The 18,181-nt window shown below is 42.2% G+C and overlaps 1 protein-coding gene across 1 annotated transcript; it reads right to left on the bottom strand.

Moving 5' to 3' along the window:
* Positions 1-8,795: 8,795 nt before the first annotated feature.
* On the bottom strand, positions 8,796-17,643 carry AP1M1 (adaptor related protein complex 1 subunit mu 1). Its single transcript, XM_063403605.1, has 12 exons — positions 17,512-17,643; positions 16,881-17,037; positions 16,434-16,501; positions 15,773-15,903; positions 15,479-15,626; positions 14,968-15,094; positions 14,112-14,254; positions 13,333-13,404; positions 12,892-13,050; positions 12,160-12,285; positions 11,890-11,965; positions 8,796-10,903 (listed from the first exon to the last, which is right to left on the bottom strand). The coding sequence occupies exons 1-12, from the start codon at positions 17,551-17,553 to the stop codon at positions 10,881-10,883; spliced, it is 1,272 nt and encodes a 423-aa protein (XP_063259675.1). The 5' UTR covers positions 17,554-17,643; the 3' UTR covers positions 8,796-10,880.
* Between the last annotated feature and the right edge of the window lie 538 nt (positions 17,644-18,181).

The following is an 18,181-nucleotide window of genomic DNA, read 5'->3' as shown; positions in this document are numbered from 1 at the left end:
AATATCTGATGGGTTTTTGTAATAAGATCTAAAACTCAGGCCATTTTCCCACCACTGTGCCCTAGCCTCTGTGCCTCCTCTTCCTGATTGGTGCCCCCAATACTCCTGAGACAGGGGCTTAGCCCAGCTTCATGCAGCATTGTGGGGCTGTGACAGCAGCCCTGGCACTGACGGGTGTTGTTTTACACAGAAAATGAAAAGCACCTGTTTCTTTCTTTTCAAGAGTATCAGAAAAACAAGAGGATGGTTCCCCCCCTATGTGGGCCAAAGGCTCTTTCAGCCCTTTCACTTTCAGCCACGCTGGTAGCAATAGTTCTCTGCCTTTCTCTGAGGAGGTTTTCCAATTTATTTTACTGTTGCTGTTTCAGGCCCATGGGAGTTAGCTACAACTGTCCTCCCCCTGTTACAGACCAAGATAAAAGCAGTGGTGGAGACACCCAAAAAACCCAGAGAAGCAAAGAGTCACAGCCACAGACGGCTCAGCACCCTGAGGGTGCTCCACACACTGTGCTCTGCAGCCTCTTGAAGCCCTGCAGAAGGCTTGGTTTGCTCACTCTGGGGAGGATGCCTCACCCTCCTGCCTCACCAAGTGCAGCTGGCTTATGCTTCCTTCACCACCAGCTCTGGTACCTCACTGGTACCTCCAGTCACCAGCAGCCCCTTTTGCCAGGCTCCACCACAGCATGAATCTTTGCTTGGCACAGCTCGGTGGTGGCCCATTCCCCAAGCTACAGCAGGTGTATCCCAAGTCGTTTAAGCTCTGCTTTAAGCTCTGCTTTATAGGACTCGGGCTCAGGGCAGTGCCCCGCTGTCCCAATAACCTTCTGGACACTGCCAGGAAGAGGATCTTAGAGGAGATTCATTGTGATTGACAATTGTGATTCATCGTGACTGTCCTGCTAATTACTCCTGTGCCCCAAGATAGTCCTGAACCCACAATGTGGTATTTAAACCTTTCCTCTGTTGATGAAGCTGTTTAATGTCTCTGAACCAAAGGCTATCGCTGATGGGATCTGACATGGGGCACCATTGAATGTTGGGCCACAAAATAGGAGGCTGAGAGCCTCCCTTCAGAACTGCATTATGGATGCAGGGAAAAGCAGCTGTAACATTTATTTTCTCTCTCACTCTCTGGCTATGGGGAAAGGAGGTGGTCAGAAGCCAGGAGATGTGAGGCCAACATCCCCCACACAAGCAGCAATCCAGCAGCTTCTAACCCATATGGATAAGGACGGGGGAACCAATGGCCTGGAGGGGAAAGGGAAAAATACCTGGTGCTCAGTCTGAAAAATGGGGCAGCATTCGCAGCTGTGGATGTGGATGGAGGGCAGGGAGCAGAGCAGTTTCGGTACCAGCTACCCAACAGGGCAAATTGGGACACACCATGTGCCACTGTACTTTCCCACAGCACTGGCTTTGGCTGTGCCCTCGCACAGCCAGCACTCTCACCCAGGATTCATGCAGGAAACGTGGGTGAGAGGTTCTCCGAGAGCAGAAATAATCCTGCCCCCAGCCCAGCCTCCCTCCGTGCTGTGCTGTGCCTTGACTCAGCGTGTGGCGAGTCACAGCTGGGGATGTCCCATGGCACCTGCAGGAAACTTGAACTGAGTGTGGAGGTGGTGGTGGTGTGAGGGCAAGAGCTTTGATGAGTGCAGCAGGAGAAAAAACCTCTAGGAAGGATTACGATAACGTTTTGGAGGTGAGGAGCTCCTACAGTCCTTGAGAGCATCACCTGCAGGGTCCACACCTAAGGACAGGACCTGTGGCAGCAGCTCTGGGGCTGTAATTTTTGGAAGAGGTGTATTTTTTGGACGAGGTCCCCCCCATCTTCACAGAGGATTCCGAGCTCTCCCCTGCATCAATTCTCTCAGCAAATGTCTGCACACAAACATGCTCTCCTGGAAGCAAACTCTTCTAGCTTGACTTTGCTTTAACTTCCAGGCATTGCAGCTGCTGTTTCTTTTCTCTGCTGAATTCACACTCTCACCCCAATAAAAAAAAAATCTTGCATTGCTACAAAATAATTTCACTTCATTAATCTGAATCCCTCTGGCTTTACTGTCACAACATACTGCTTGGAAAAGAGAAAGCTGCTTCAGTGCTGCTGCCTCAGAGAGTTTGGGAACTCCAACACTTCAGTCAGGAAGACCTAAGTGTTCCCTCCTTCCCACCACCTCCACCAGCATGTTGCAAGAGTGAGCAAGAGGAAGGAAAAAAGCTCTTAGTGCCCCATCTATGACTGTGTCACACCTCCAAAATAATGCCTGTCATCATCAGCCCCTGGTATTTTGGATATTTGACACAATACTGCAATTGTGAGCCTTCAAGCACGGCACCTCCTGGCTCTGGGTTTGCTTGGAGATGTCAGGATGTTTTGAGGCAGCCATCAGTGAGGGCCAAATGAAGCTTTTGTGACCAGCTAAGTGTTCAGCTGGGCCTGCAAACTTCTAGTTTGGATTAGTTTTTTTAGGGTGTACTCTATAGATTAAAATGGAAAGAAAATCCTGACTTTTCTCATTGTAGAAGGCAGTTTTATTGGTAACCAAATGATCCTTTTGTCCATATTTACCAAAAAATTTGCTACATAAAAGATAGCTTTGATTTCTGATGCCAAGAGACATTTAAAAAAAATTGTAAGCAGAGTGGAAGTTAGAAAACCTGGCTGTGTGAGCTAAGAGCAACACTCAATAGTGCATTAACATTTGTGTAGTACTGATTATTCTGAAGGATCAAAATGATCCTCAAGTTATTAGAATTTCTCATTATGCACTTTTTAGGAAAAATTTGGGCAATCCTCAGGCTGCAGGTTTGGTGTTGTAGTTTCTCCTTCTTGGTAGTTACAGTTACTTTGGATGAAAACAGTGAGGACAGCTGTGCAAAAACCCACTCCAGCTTTATCAAACGGGCCGAGTGAGGCTTGTTATAGTCAGCGAATGGTGTAATTCCATACAGAATATTAATTGCAATATGGGCCCCCTTCCAACAGAGCTCTTTACAGCTTTTTCGAAACACCTATTTACTCTGATTTAACACTAGTTATAGATGTTACTACACTTTTTTTGCAATTAACTGTGTGAGACAGAAGGGCTGTTCTGCTCCAGATATGGATCATGCAGAATTCTGCTCATTTCAGAGCCCAAATATAACATTTTATCATCGAGTGAATCTGAAATTTGCCTGGATAGAGCTCAATCTTGCACCATAGAAGTCTATGAGTATTTAATGAAAGCTAAACATGGCCTGCATTGATATGATTTATGGATTTGTTGTTTATATGCTAAAGGCTTCTTTACAAGGCTTATATCACCATATTAATTCCTTTAAACATGTCCATCTGCAGTCAAATAATAAAAATACACATATGGACTGTAATGAAATACCATCCTGAACCATGCAGGGCAAGAAAATTCGTGCTGTAACTATAGCAACTACTAAAATAGCAAAGCACACTGATTTCTGACATGAACCTGTTCCTAATGTCCAAGAGACACTGTGTGCTGCAAGCTTTATATACCAGTTCCCAAAATATCCGAGTCCTGATAGGATGAGAAAATACTGTCATGTTCTTGCACCAGGCCAATTACAAAGCTGTAGTTCCTGTGCTGGTAAAGATGTTTCCTGTTGATAACACAACAGGACAACATAGCACTTAGCTGCTAATGTTATCTGGAACCCTTGTGACCTCTTGGAAACTTCAACAATTACAGAGTCCGCAACCCGCAGAAGCCTCTCTTCTTGTGCTTTTGTTTGAATAAATAAGCAAGAAAGAAAATAAACACTTGTTCCGCAGCCATGTGCTCATTATTGGTCAGGGAGTAACTGGAGGTGGTTGAAAGAGAGGAGAGCTCAGCTCAAGGAGCAACAGGTTCCTACCTCTGATGTAGGGCAGTGCTCGATAAGTCCTTTTCTAAACAAATACAGTGCAAAGGTGGAATTCTACATTTAATTTTTTTGTCCATTTAAAACAAATTCCTTTTCTACTTTATAGACCGCTGTTTTGTGTTTGAAGATGAAAAGGCAGATTTGTTTATAATGTCAGCATTTCTGAACAGTTCTCCTTCATTATCCTTTCCCTGAAGCTTTTCCCTCAACTTTTATACTGAAATTTCTTCAAATCCTTCCTGTCTGTGAAGTTTTGTCCCATTTCCTTGGCCAGACAGCAGCAGTGACAGGTACAGCTTGGAGCAACATTCCAGGAGTTTTAAGAAAGGACTTCTTGAAAATATAAAACTGCAGCTGAATTTGGGTGTTATATTACTTCTCAATAACTGGCTGTTTCTGACACACCTTTGAATTCTTCTACACCCACCACGCAAATAGATATTTGCCAGCCCACAAAGCCCTTCTGTAAAACCCTCCTAAATCTTAATACTACAGGAAACCCAGTGCCCCTACTTGCTCCTGAACTTTGTGGGATAGTTGAATTCTTCATTCTCTGCTGGGAAGGAGCCAGCAGCTTCTATGACCTCTTTACTTAAAGTGGAAAAACCCAGAGCAAGATTTGCCCACTTTCTGATTTGGAGCAACACCCAGTTCTCATCAGTGCAATCCAGTCTGTCCATAAAGAATCACTCTGCAAAGCTTTCCCTGAAATCCAACAGGTACATCAGTGATCTGTAACCCAGTGGCTTGAAGATCCATAAATAACACATGGATGGATTTACCCTATGTGCCTGATTTCCCTAGATATTCTTCTATCCTTCAAAGTCTGTAGTGCAACCACCATACTGCCTCAGATGGTCTAAGAAATTCTCAGCTGAGGTATAGGACATTCCTTGAGAAGGACCAAAAAGCGCTTAGTAGAAAAAAATATATTTAGAGCCTTATAATTGAATATTTGGGCTTCAGTTCAGTACAAAGAGTGAATCCTTTCAATGGTCTTTTAAACACCCATTGCTTTTCACCTGCCCAATTGGAATAGCAGAGGTAAACTGTGTCAGCATTCTCCTTGCTCCATTGTTATTCCTGCTGGAAAGAGGCAGAACTTCTTGCAGTGGTTTCCTTTGAGTGGTGCTTATTCACAGCAAGTCACAGTGGGAGTGGGTGGGAGGCAGAGTTCATTCATTTTTGTAGCATAACATAGAGCAGATTGTGTTTGGATTTCACTAGATTATTTGTTGTTTTATGTTTCTTTGCTTTATATTGGAGAAGGGCCTGCAACAAAACTTTGATCCAAGGTACAAATCCACAGCCAAGGTTTGAACTAAGCCTACAAAACTTTCTCCAGAATGGCCTGTAGCCCAGCATGCTGACTCGGAGAGCACCTTGTTCTTCATGTTCTTAATCATTTGATTCAGGCCTGTTTCTGTTTATTTACTTGAACATCAGCCTGCAAACAAACTTGGAGGCTCCACAATCTAGTCCATCATTTGTTGAGAGGAACTCAAAGTAAAACACCTACAGCAAAATAAAGTTTCATTTGTTGCAATGCTGCAACTGTCAGGGCAGGACATAAGACCAGATGGACATAAAAGGATGCAGTGTCAAGGAGGAATGAAATAAGAAGAGAGAGGTTATAAACCGGGCATAGCTTCTGATGTTAAACTCAAATTTGTCCAAATCATTTGGTTCCATGAGTTTGTCAACAATTGCAGAGCAGCAGAACAGCTCAGATGGGAAAAGTGGCTTTAATCTTCCACTGTAATGCCATGGATTTTGCAGGGCTATGGAAGGTCTCAGTTTCAGATGGCTGTTTGCACCAGCTTCTTGGGAACTTAGTCTGGAATGTATCCTGATAAAACAACACTTCTTATTTTCAGAAGAACAAATACAGATCCAAGTTTAGCTATAACTCCTATCTCTAAAAAAAATGCCCTATATCTTTCTTTTTAAAAGCTGGTGTGAAGGAACAGAGTCAGATGTGCTGCTGCCCAGAGCAATGATGACACTTTAAAGAGCCCACACCATGATTCCCACATAGCCCCTGCACTGCCAGACCCCAGGAGGTCAGTCACATTGCAGAAAAGTTACAAGGACCTTAAAGCCCATCTTGTTCTATCCCCTGCCATGGCTAGGGACACCCTCTACTAGACCAGGTTGCTCCAAGCCCCATCAAACCTGCTCTTGAATATTGCCAGGGATAGGGCAGCCACAGATTCTCTGGGCAACCTGTGCCAGGGCCTCACCACCCTCAAACCCCAATTTTTTTTCCTGATATCCAAGCTAAACCTTCTCTCTGTCAGTGTGATGCCATTCCCTCTTGTCCTGTCACTCCAGGCTCTTGTAAATAGTCTCTTTCCATCTTTCTTGTGGGCTCCCTTCAGATACTGGGAGGTCACAGTTAGGTCATCTCAAAGATTTTCTTCTCCAGGTTGAACAATCCCAATTCTCTCAGCCTTTCCTCATAGGAGAGCTGCTCCATTCCTCTGATCATCTTGGTGGTTTCCTCTGGACTTGTTCCAACAGATCCATGTCATTCCTGTGCTGGAGCCCCCAAAGACCCAAAGTTATCATAAATTTATCACTAATTCCCTAATGTACAATAACTACAAAAGGGAACCTCCTGCATCTGCCTGCAGCAAGCTGTAACTGCGCTTTCACAAACTCTGAGTCAAGACAACGTGCTGTAATTAGAGGAGAAACAAGTTTTATCTGTGTGTAGGGAGGGCATGACTTAGAGAACACATTGAATTGCACAAAATTCTGTGGAAAAAAGTTTTACAATTGTTTGTTTACATATGCCACTTCTCCTGTGGCATAAATAACATTGTTGCATAATTAATTACCACGGCAATTAAGATTACTCATACTGTCCCTTAACTTTGCTATTTCATGCTGTTTTCTGCAAGGCCATCAACCCTCACCATGCCAGGGCTGCTGAAATTACAAACAGCAGTGGGTGTCAACCACAGAAGGGAAAAAAATACTGAACACATTGCAACACTGCATTTGGCACAAGATAAGGACAGAGGTGCCAAGGTTTAGCCTTTTTATTTTCACAGAATAAATTCAGAAATAAACAGGTGCAATCTTCTAACCAGAGGCAAAGCCACTCCAGATAAAGTCTCATTGCTTTCTGTTTGTGTAAGGATGTTTCATAGCCAAAACCAGCTCAGACTAGAATTGGGAAGCAAATATAAGCAGTCCAAACAGTATTCCAGCAGAAAAAGTTCCCAAGAAAGAAGGAAAAGTAGGAAAACCTTGAAAAACACACAATGAAAGACACTCTTCAGCTGGAAGACCAAGGTGGAATGAAACTTTTCTAAGGTTCATTTTACTTGATTGGGAAGTAGGTTCTGGCTTAATTTATTGAGACAAAACCAGTTTTCTCTAGAGCTAATCAAGTGTGTGTGGGTAAATAGGTCCTCTTTCTTTTATATTATATCACACAGGAGCTTTCAGACCACCAGCTGACGTTTAATTTGTGACCCGGCAATGTCCAGCACCAATGTAAAACCCCGAGTAGCTGCTCCTGTGGTGCTGCACCGGGTAATCCCTTCCCTTGGCACCAATCCCTCCACTGAGCTTTGCAGGAGTACCAGTATCAGCCACACGAGAGAAAAAGAAAGAAGGTTAAAACTATCCGGCTAAATTGAGAAGTTGCTCAACTCCAACAATCACACTGCATAAGGCTTACAAAATAATTTAATTACATGTTTTGGGTGGTTTTTAATGCACTCGGAGTCACTCAAATAGCTGTGCCTTCCAAATCAAGGCACGTTTGGTACATACCGTTCGCGCGGCTCTTACCGGTCTCTACTGGGGATCGTCGTGCTCGGAATGCCATCTACTGGAGAGCCGGCCAGGGAGGGCAGGGGCACCAAAGTGCTGGTTTGTAGCCCTTCCTCGTTCTAAGAAAGCCGAGAGCTGTTACACACACGGAAATAAAACTCCTCGGACAGGGAACGCCACTGACGCACCTGGAGAGACAGTTATCTAATCTGGGAGCAATTAAATCGTGCGTAACAAAGTGACAGGTCTGCGTGCCTGTGGAGGGACAGGGAATGGTTCCTGCTGCGAGGATCTGGAGCCAGTTGGAAACACAACTATGAAACCACAGTGAGCTGAAAACACAGATTACACACTTCACTGCGATTTGAAACATGCAAATTATCTTTTAGAAGTCCTTTGTATTAGGCACTTACCTATAACATGGTGGCAAACCAAGACATTTACATTTTACCACATTAAGCAGAAAACAAAGTTCAGTGAGATAAAGATTTAGCAGTTGGTCAAAGAAAAGACTTGCAGGAAAAAAATTACTCATAGGATGACAGACTAGTTTGTGTTGGAAGAGATATCACAACCTAGCTCATTCTAAATGGGACACCTTCCACTGGCCCAGGGCACTTCAAGCCCTGTCTGGTCTGGCCTTGGACATTCTCAGGGATCCAGGGGTAGCCACAACTTCTCTGGGCAGCCTGTGCCAGGGCCTGCCCACCCTCACAGGGAAGTTTCTTCTCAGTGTCCCATCCCAAACTGCCCTCCTTGTGTCCCATCCCAAGCTGCTTGATCTCATGATCAAGCACTGGACTATCATCCCTTGTTTCTGTCTTTCTGCCTGTCCAGCTACAGAGGCAACCCCATTGTAACAATGAATGGATGAAAAGGACGGGGGCCATTTTGCTCTCTGAGCACCAATTTTATAGTGCATAGGTAGATTTTGCAGAGAATAGAAGAGCAAGTATTTTTTCAGAACTTGGTAAATAAATCAGGAATACCAGTACTTCCTGCTTTTATAAAGTTCTATTCCACTTATCCAGGCCTCAATTTAGAAGAGCTGAGCATCCTCTGAGATTAGATACTACTACCTGGTGTAGATCAAACTGAAAAAGAAATAGGCGAAGTACAACCGATTCAAAGAGGACTTTTTGCTCTTTATTACCTTCTGGACAAGCACAGCTGATGCCCCATCATCAAAACAGTCAAACTGCAACAAAATAGGAGAAAACATGGTTCTGGTCCGCAAGACCTAAACTTCAAGAGGAAAACAAAGCTATGGAGGGTCACATTTTACAGGCATAATTAGAGCAAACACTTGGAAAAATAAAGTCAGCAGAAAGTGATTTGTCAACCAGTTACAGTTTTAATATAAAAAGTTTTAGTCCAGTCATAAGGTTAATTGTTCAAATGAAAATGAGTAGTGGAACTGAAATCTTGAACAAGATGATTTCGTTTCAACATCAAGCTTGTTGGGGACAGAGTCAGAATACACCTGTCCACACCCACGGCTGCTGAAAACTGGGTGTCTGGTTCTTGCCAAACACCACCAGACATTAGATTTCCTGAGGCATATCTTCTGTGCTGTCACAGCAGCTGCAGCTTGAGTGAATTTAGCTGATTTTTGGCTAATTGTACATACAGGTGTATCTATATACAGTCTACAAGGATTCGGTGAGGACAGTGACTGAAATACCTTCTTGCTCTTTGTGGACACTCCTGGACTCTCCCACCAGTGGAGAATTTTGCACAGTGTATTATCACATCACATCTGCAGACACAAATATTTAGGTTTTGATGGTTTGAGTTTAGCACCTCTCAGGAGTACTAAATTCAACCCCAAACATCCTAAAAGTTGTGTAAAGAAAATACTGATAACGGTCACAATTTTTCTGAAAAAAACCCTCACAAAAACCCAAAATAACTATGTACACCCATGCCAATCATAGCTCCTCAGAAAAAAATGAATACGCATGTAAAAAAAAATAATACCTTTAAGAATAACATTGTGAAACTGTTATTCATTCTGCCAGGAATACAGTTAGAGCTGTTTACAAACAGAAAAGACCGAGAAAGAAAACGTCTCTCCTTAAAGCAAATGAAGTTAAATAATTCTAGCAAACTATAGCAAAAAGGATAAGTATTTGCCCTAAATTAAGACAAAAGGCAAGCTGGAAGAAAGATGGCAACTGTATTTTTGTCTGCCTCTTCTTATACACTAACTTCCAGGAAGAGCTTGGCGTATATTACTATTATCTGGAAAAATAATAACAAATTCCCAGTTTTCCTACCAAATTACATCACCTCTAGAAGTGTTTTGGTCTTTTAATACCTAATCTAAGGCTTTATGCCTACATATTACAATTGAAAACTTGTTTGATGAACAGAAATTTTGAAAAGCAAATACTGGCCAGTTGGCAGAGGGCTTCCAGGCCCTGGGGTGTCACACGGTTGGAACTCTTTCATCTGCATTCTGACTGACTGGAGCCAGCAATCCTGCTTCCACAGACTCTCCCACAGACATTTACTCCTGTCATCTCTTGTTCTCAGTTAATTAGTCTTTAACAAACTCCTATTTTTGTTTCCAAACCTTTCACTTGAAGCTGTTCTCTTAGATTAATTCCTTTGAAACCATGCAAAAAAAAGCTAACAGTATTTTTTGACTTCAGATAATTTTAACTCATATTCTGTATTTTTTTAAGTTAACAGAGCTATAAATGAGTTAAGGCACCCAAATGCCCAGAAAAAAAAAAAAAAAAGAAATACCTTGGGCTAAATACAACGAAGTGTTTAGCAGTCATTTAATTGCACAATCATCTCCCTAAATTTATAGCACAATGCTGCCAATGTCTTTAGGGATCCTAAAATACAAATACTAGAAACTCTTCAACTGTAATGGACAAGGCATTGACAAGACATTCCCAAGGTTCATTCTGGATTCCTGGCTCCTCAATGTAACTGCTACTCCTAATGTAATTAGCATTTAGCAGCAAGATCAGCATGTTCTAAGAATGAAATAAATATTCACACAATCAATACTAATGGTTCAAAAGCTCAAACACATTATTGAAATCAATATATTTCCAATCTTTCTTCTGTCAATCCAAGATTGCAGAAATGAGACCCTTGGCAACAACATTCACAGCTCTCAGGACCACAGAAGCTTCTGCAAATGAATTCTAGGCCTGAAGGTTTGTTGTCTGTGGTGCCTGTAAGGTGTTCTACTGTGTTCGGAGCTGGTAGTCTGTAAAGGGGAAAAAACCAACAAAACCCCAATTTTAGTAATTTGTCTCATTAAAAGGAGTAAAGCAGAGCCGCAAGTTGGGATAAAGTGATAAAATGCAGTCTTATATTAATATATATTAATAGAGGAATATGCAAATACCAGTAGAACACTGAGAGCCTTGAATAGCCTTCAACTGAAGGAGGGCAGGGTTAGATGAGATATTAGGAATAAATTCTTTCCTGTGAGGGGGGTGAGGCCCTGGCACAGGCTGCCCAGGGAAGCCATGGCTGCCCCATCCCTGAAGGGTCCAAGGCCAGGTTGGATGGGATTTGGAGCAGCCTGGGATAGTAGAAGGTATCCTTGCCCATGGCAGAGGTGGAATGAGATGAGCTTTATGGTCCCTTCCCACCCAAACCAGTCTGAAATTCAACAATTCAATAAAATAAACTCAAATCTTTGCTTAGAATGGCCATGAGAATGAGCTCTAAAGAGATAAAGGCAATTGTGAGCAGTCATGCTTAAATTACAGAAAAGAATTAACTAGAAAAACAGAAACAAAAAAAGTGAAAAACAAACTAATTTAAAAAAAAACACAAACCACCAAAAAACCCCACAAACAAACAAAACCAACCACACAAAATGACAACAACAATACCATCACAGCAAAAAAAACCCCAGTGAAACCAAACCCCACCATTTCTGCTTGCTAAAAATCTAGTATTTTGTACTAGCATTTTGAAGTTGGCAGAATGATATGAGTGAGCATACTGCTAATGATGTGTTTGTTTTTAAATTTACCAGATTCCAGCTCAATCAGAAAATACTTGAACAGCATTACCACTCTACCCCATTGGCCCTTTCACTAGGACACAAAAAAGGGGACTAGACAAGAAACAGAGTAGCTTAATCTACTGTGTATCTAAACCAGATAGTTCCACACTCAAAAATATGAGCTTCAATTTGTAGGTGTATTCTGGAGAAATAAAATGTTCCCTTCTTCTCACCTCCATTCTGGGTGATGTACCGAACCCACGGCAAAGCCTGGTAGCCACTCTTTTCGATTATCTTTAAGTAACGAACCTGGAAAGAAAGATCTGTAAGATATAAAGTCTCCCATGTTGGCCAAGCAGCATTTAGCAAAAAAGAAAAGCAAAAAGACCTTTTTATGGGCAAAAATCTGTCTTATGGACAAAACTGTCATCAAGATGAGAAACACCTCAAGTGTTAGAGCCCAGCATCTGAATTTATCAGTATTTCTGTTTTCAATCACTAACCTGGATTCCTGAAGTGGTGAAATACGGAATCTCAAACTTGACACTAATGGGAGGTTTTCCTTCTTTGTCTTCAGCTTCAACACTTGGAAGTCCAAAGTGAGCTCTCATCAGGTATTCTTTTCCACCCTACCCAAAAAGGACATTTTTTTTTCTTGAAACAAAAAAATAATAAAAAACTTGCAATGATACAAGTAGTTTTCTTAACATCAAACTGCTGAACTCCTCTATTAATTCCATCTCTTCTCCAGGGCTTCAAAGTAACATGTGTTTTTAATTTAAAAAGCCTTTTTTTAAAAAATGATGCAGATCCAGTCTGAGGCATAAATAATTTTCTTCTAGCCTCATACTCAAAAATTCAGATTAAATAGTGACACACAGCTGCACTATCACACCATTAGCAGTGAATAGAGCTCATGCTCACGGAACCACCCAAGAAGTAGAGCCTGACGAAACTGAAACAGCTGCTACTGAAGCCAGGCCAAGGATTACACCACCAAAAGACATCACTCAAAAATCTGCCCTCTACTTGGGTTCTGAAAAAATATCCAAGTGAAACAAATATAAACAATATCTATTAGCAAGTTCTTTCCTGCATGAAAAAAGAGGAAGAGTCCGCTGCTACTTGTCTGATACTGATGGAATTTATTTTACGCAAAGTCTAAATGTGAATGAAACATTAGTGTTAAGTAATTATTACACTCTTGGGTGGTAAGAGTAAAAACTAACACTTACTGGAAAAGATTTAATGGACCAGACAATTTCACTGTTCTCTGGAACCCATTTGACACTTCCAACAGTGGTTTTAAACTTTGGCGAGTCTGCATCATTTGGAACTGGGATGTGAATCTCCACATTGTTGGCAGTTGATCTACGCTTAAATTGGCTCTTTGCCTAAAGAAGAAAATAAATAAAGTAGAAAAGCAGGGTCTAAGTATTTCCATGGTGCTGCTGAGCTCAGAGAGCTGTGAGATACACAGCTCCCCTCCACCCCAACCTGTATCCTGAGAACTAGAACTGGAACTGAGATCATAACCCAAAAATGAAGTCTTCAAAGGTATTTAAGTCCCACAGAAATACTGAATACTTGTACAAAAATGCATATACTGCTCATCAAGCTTTGAAAGCAAACAAAAGAAGACTAAAATTAGCCCTAATTATTTAAGGATGTCTGACCTTGATCATGTACTCGATGCGGCTGTGGGAATGTTTCTCAATGACAGACTCAATCCAGATCAAGGGTTTTACCTGGTGGTGAAAAAACATATCTCAGCTCTGAGTTTTACTCTGACAGAGTCACTAAAACGTAGCTTTCCCATAAAACTACACTCAGTAGTGAACCACACAGAAAATGTAGCCTGGGGTGTTCAAAATGATGGAACTGTGGTTTTATAAGAAATAATTATACAAATGAGCAAGCACTGATATACCAATGAGCAAATGTACAAGAATTTATATAAACTTAAAAATGTATGTCTCAGATTAATACCTAATAACAAACACTTGCATTGGAAAATATTTGATAGTTTAACATACTAGAGACTGAACTATTTCTTTGCTATAGACCTTTCCTCGATTGAGTTTTTTGACTTTTCTGAAACGAAGGCCATCTTTATCACCATGGCTGTCATACTCCAATAAAACTAAGTGACATAAATACTCTTGTTAACAAGCACAATGAGTTGTTACACTGACATTATGTAATTACATTAAAAACATAACCACAGTATTTCAAAAACAGTTTCAATAGTAGTTGAAAATACAGAGACTTATTGCAAAGTTAAGTCTAAACTTTCTTCTTTGTCCAGAACAAGGGAGCACCAAGTTTTACTATTAACAGTTGACTCGAAAATCCATGTGCTGCCCATGTTTTAAGAAAAAAAAAATGAAGGGAAAGCCATTGTGGCTACGATCTAAACCATTATCATTTTAAGAAGGCAAACATCCAGACTCACATGGGTATTGAGACGATATGACATGAGTTCAAACTCCCCGTCAGGTGGAATGAAAGATATTGTCCTGTCATTTTCAAAACGGGACAGACGAACACACTGGTGAAACTTCACATCTTCCAGTTCTACTGATTTACTTTTCCCACCTAGCAGAAAACACACAGGTCACGCAAACTATGGCCCAAGTCTCACCACAGCACAGCTGCTGCCTGTTGACATTCCTCCCCTCTAGCCAACTTCCTAGGACTGGGGCAGTGACCAATCTCCCTGTACTGGGCACTCCTGAGGTACCTCAAATCCTGTGATCAGTTTTGGGCCCCTCACAACAAGGAAAACATTGAGGGGCTGGACTATGTCCAGAAAAGGAAATGGAGCTGGGGAAGGGGCTGGAGCACCAGGAGCAGCTGCAGGAGGTGGGGGGACTCAGCCTGGAAAAAAGGAGGCTCAGGGGGAGCCTTCTTGCTCTCCGCAACTCCCTGAAAGGAGGATGGAGCCAGGTGGAAATCAGGCTCTGCTCCATGGGACAGGACAAGAGGAACTGGCCTCAAGTTGTGCCAGTGGAGGTTTAGGTTATATATTGGGAAATCTTATTCACTGAAAGGATGGTTATGCATTGTCACAGGTTGCCGAAGGCACTGGTGGGGTCACCATCCCTGGAAGTGTTCAAAAGGCCTGTGGATGTGGCACCTGGAGACATGGGTTAGTGGTGAACACAGAGGTATTGGTCAGCATTGGACTCATGATTTTAGAGGGCTTTTCCAACCTTCACGATTCTATGATTACAATGCTACCCAAATATCCCAAAACCAAAGACTCCAGGTAGCTTCTGTCATGATTATCATGATACTGCAACACTCACGGCCTGTATTATCAAAGAGAACTTTGTCATTCAACCCAAGGCGCAGCTCTGGCATTCCTGAGAGGAAGACTCTCATTTTAATGGATCCAACTATCTCACTCCGTAACACGTTTCCATTGGCACTGACCTGAACAAAGATGAAGAGGAAGGTAAGACATCTCTGATGTGGCACCTTGTGAGATCAAGAAACACTCCCATCCTATCCCTATGCCCTGAGTTTTCTTGGATGTGCTTCTTATGAGGAATTGATCCCCAGTAGAATGAATTAGATTAGGGATGTGAAGGGACACAGACAGAGGAGGAAAGGACGCATCAAAAAAATCAGCAATACACATAATTAAAGCATTATTTGTACTGGATTTCCTTGGGGGAACATAATGATTACACTGCTTTGAGTGTCACAGCACACCATCTGCAGTCAGACTTTTTATTGCAGGTTTTCATACCAAAAGCCCTTTTTAATACTTCCTGCTACAATTCTCACACAAAAGTTAAAGTACAAGGTACCCACCAAAAGGTTAACAGACTCTATGACATCCAGGAACACCTCGTTCTTCCTGTATTTTATCCCTTCTGATCGCCAAGAAACAGCATTTGTAACAGTGGCAGGTGGACGTGGGGCTCCAGTTTCAAGTTTGTGGCCTTCCTGAGTGATGTATCTTCACAACCACAAAATTGGCATGGAAAAAATGAAAAGGAATATTTTTGATAATTAGAACACACCAAAACATTTGTTTGCCTATGGAAAAAGGCTCAAAACATTCCAAGGGCTTTGTTGCTGTAAGCGATGCAGAGTGATACTTACTCTTGTAAAATTTTACTATCAGTGGTTTGTGGATAACCAAAATCCATAAGCTCATCTAACAACTCATAAATAATAACAAAATTATCCCTAATGCTTTCTTCTTCCAACTCCTTGAAATATTCAGAAAAAACCTGAAATGCAACAACAGGAGGGAGAGGGAAAAGAAGGACATTAACTGAGGAAGCACAGCACATGCAGAAGGTATTCTTCCATCTCAAATAATAATCTTCTAGAGTTTCAGCCCAAACCCCATACTTTCCAAATGGCATTCTGCTCAGAACAGCCCCAGGAAACTCACAATTAAAACAGATATAGAGAATCCTAGAAGAAGCTATTATGAAAAATACTTATTCTGGAGAAAATATTTTTCACATCAGGTACAGATGAACCAGAAACAGGATCGGTGTGAGGCACCACGACACATGCACCAATTCAGCCTCCTCCAGGTGCTCAGGTCTCGTGTAACTACTTAGAGCACTGTGCCCCATCCTCTGCCTACACAGCTACAAAACATCAGTGCCCCTATTAGTGGTTAAGAAGATAGTTCTACAAAATAATCAAATATAAAGTAAAAATGGTATTATCAAAGTTCTTAAAAAATGTGAAAGGTCTATTTAGACAGAAAAGAACACAAATTTCATTGTTTCTGAAATATACTCACCTGAACTACTTTATACAAAAATGAAAACACCAGTGATACACAAGCATTTTTTTTAGAAGTTGCAACAACTGATAAAGGATGTTCAGGAATGTGCATTTTTAAAAAGTTTACTAAGTGCATTTTAAAAAGCCTGATTTTAGTCGGTTAGAGTCGTCTAGAAGAATTATGCATTAACTACTCAACAGCACCTATGATCTAAGGAGATATGAAGATAAACATTCAGGAAGTCATTAATTAGAGTAAAATTAATAAAAACTTTTCTGGACCTTATACTACTGGTGCATATTGCACTATGTAAAGCCTAAAAACCCCTTATTTAATATAACCAACTTTACTGAATATAGTCTCTTTATGCCACTTCACCCACTCTCCAACTTTCATTTTTGACATTAAAAAAAACCAAACCAGCAATCCTTGGCATGTCAACACATGTAGCATAAAGGATACGATACAGGTTATTATGTTTAATCCACATGAAACGAACTCCTCCATGTGCTAGGATAGGAGAAAGCGTCCCCTCTTCTTCCTTTTCCATAAGGATTGGCATAAAATGTTCCACCTCTGACATGTCCACATCTCCGCGGTAATTCCGACAGATAAGAACCTACAAAGAAAGCAAGTAAATCCTTGTTTTTTCTCTTTCATAAGGACGTTATCATGCAAGACACAAATGCTTGAAAGACCTCCAGCCTCCCTCGAGCCTCTCTGCATTTATAAGTGCAAATCACAATCCCAAAATACTTTGCCGATTAGAACGTAAATACCAATACTGAACTGCAGTCATGAATCAGTATTTTCCAGACCTAAGCTCCTATTACTGCTCACGCTCTAACAATGATTTTAGGATAGGAAAACAAGCAACTCCTCTGAGGCAAAGCAGCTACAATAATGACAGAGATTAATTATCCCGGAGATGCCGCCTCACTCAACATCTCTCTACCGGGAAGGGGCTAAGGGCCGCAACTCCCCTGTCCCCGCTCGGCTAATCCAGGGCTGGCAACGAGGCGGTGCCCGGAGGGGGAACGCGGGCCCCCCAGCTCCGCGCCGGCCCCGTTGAGACTCCGCGGCCGGGCCTCACCTTCCCCTTCAGGTCCAGCACATAGACAGCGCTGGCCGACATCGCCCCAGCCGGGCCGCGTCCCACCCGCCTTCCGCTTCCGCGGGAAGTGACGCCACGAGCCGGAACCAGCGGCCGCGCGCAGCGATACGCGCGGCGGAAGGACATCGCTGCAGACAGCGGCCCTTAAATAGTCCCGGCGCGCCTTTCCCCAGGACTGTCCCGTGAGCGGCGGCATCGCCCCGCCCGCCGCGGCTGACGGGGGACCTGGACACACTGAGCACCCAGGGCTCAGCGGTGCCCTCGGCGGAACCTAATCCGGGTTCAATATTCCGATTTAAGTGTCGCGTTAGGATTGCGAAGATCAAATATACACATATATACAAAAATATATACAAATTTCATCCCTCAGAGGGGGTAAGAATAGTAAAGGCAAGTTTGGCGTTTCAAAACTCCACACACAAACCTTGCTCAGCGCTCTACCATGATTTTATAGGTATATCAGCACCAAAAAAAGGGACGAAAGTAGAGTTTTAATAAGTTACATCGAAGTTACAAGTTGCAGCAGACCCCTTTGAAAGAGCTCAAGATAGAAGTGATACTGTTTTCCACAAAAATCGGATCCAATACTCGATGCACAGCAAGCCAGTAATTAACACACTCGAGAGACACACTGATTATTTATTTCAGA

This window comes from Prinia subflava, chromosome 8, assembly GCF_021018805.1.
Source record: "Prinia subflava isolate CZ2003 ecotype Zambia chromosome 8, Cam_Psub_1.2, whole genome shotgun sequence".
NCBI lineage: Eukaryota > Metazoa > Chordata > Aves > Passeriformes > Cisticolidae > Prinia > Prinia subflava.
Note: the sequence above shows the minus strand (reverse complement) of the source record. Positions and strands in the feature narration are given on the sequence as shown.

Excerpts from the sequence above, each read along its gene's own strand:
- AP1M1 (XM_063403605.1), bottom strand. The coding sequence starts at position 17,553 with ATGTCGGCCAGCGCTGTCTATGTGCTGGACCTGAAGGGGAAG. Across the intron at positions 13,051-13,332 it reads GCATCGAGTACATGATCAAG|GCAAAGAGCCAATTTAAGCG; the intron begins GTCAGACATCCT and ends TTTCTTCTTTAG. Across the intron at positions 12,286-12,891 it reads GGTCCATTAAATCTTTTCCA|GGTGGAAAAGAATACCTGAT; the intron begins GTAAGTGTTAGT and ends CTTTTTGGGTAG.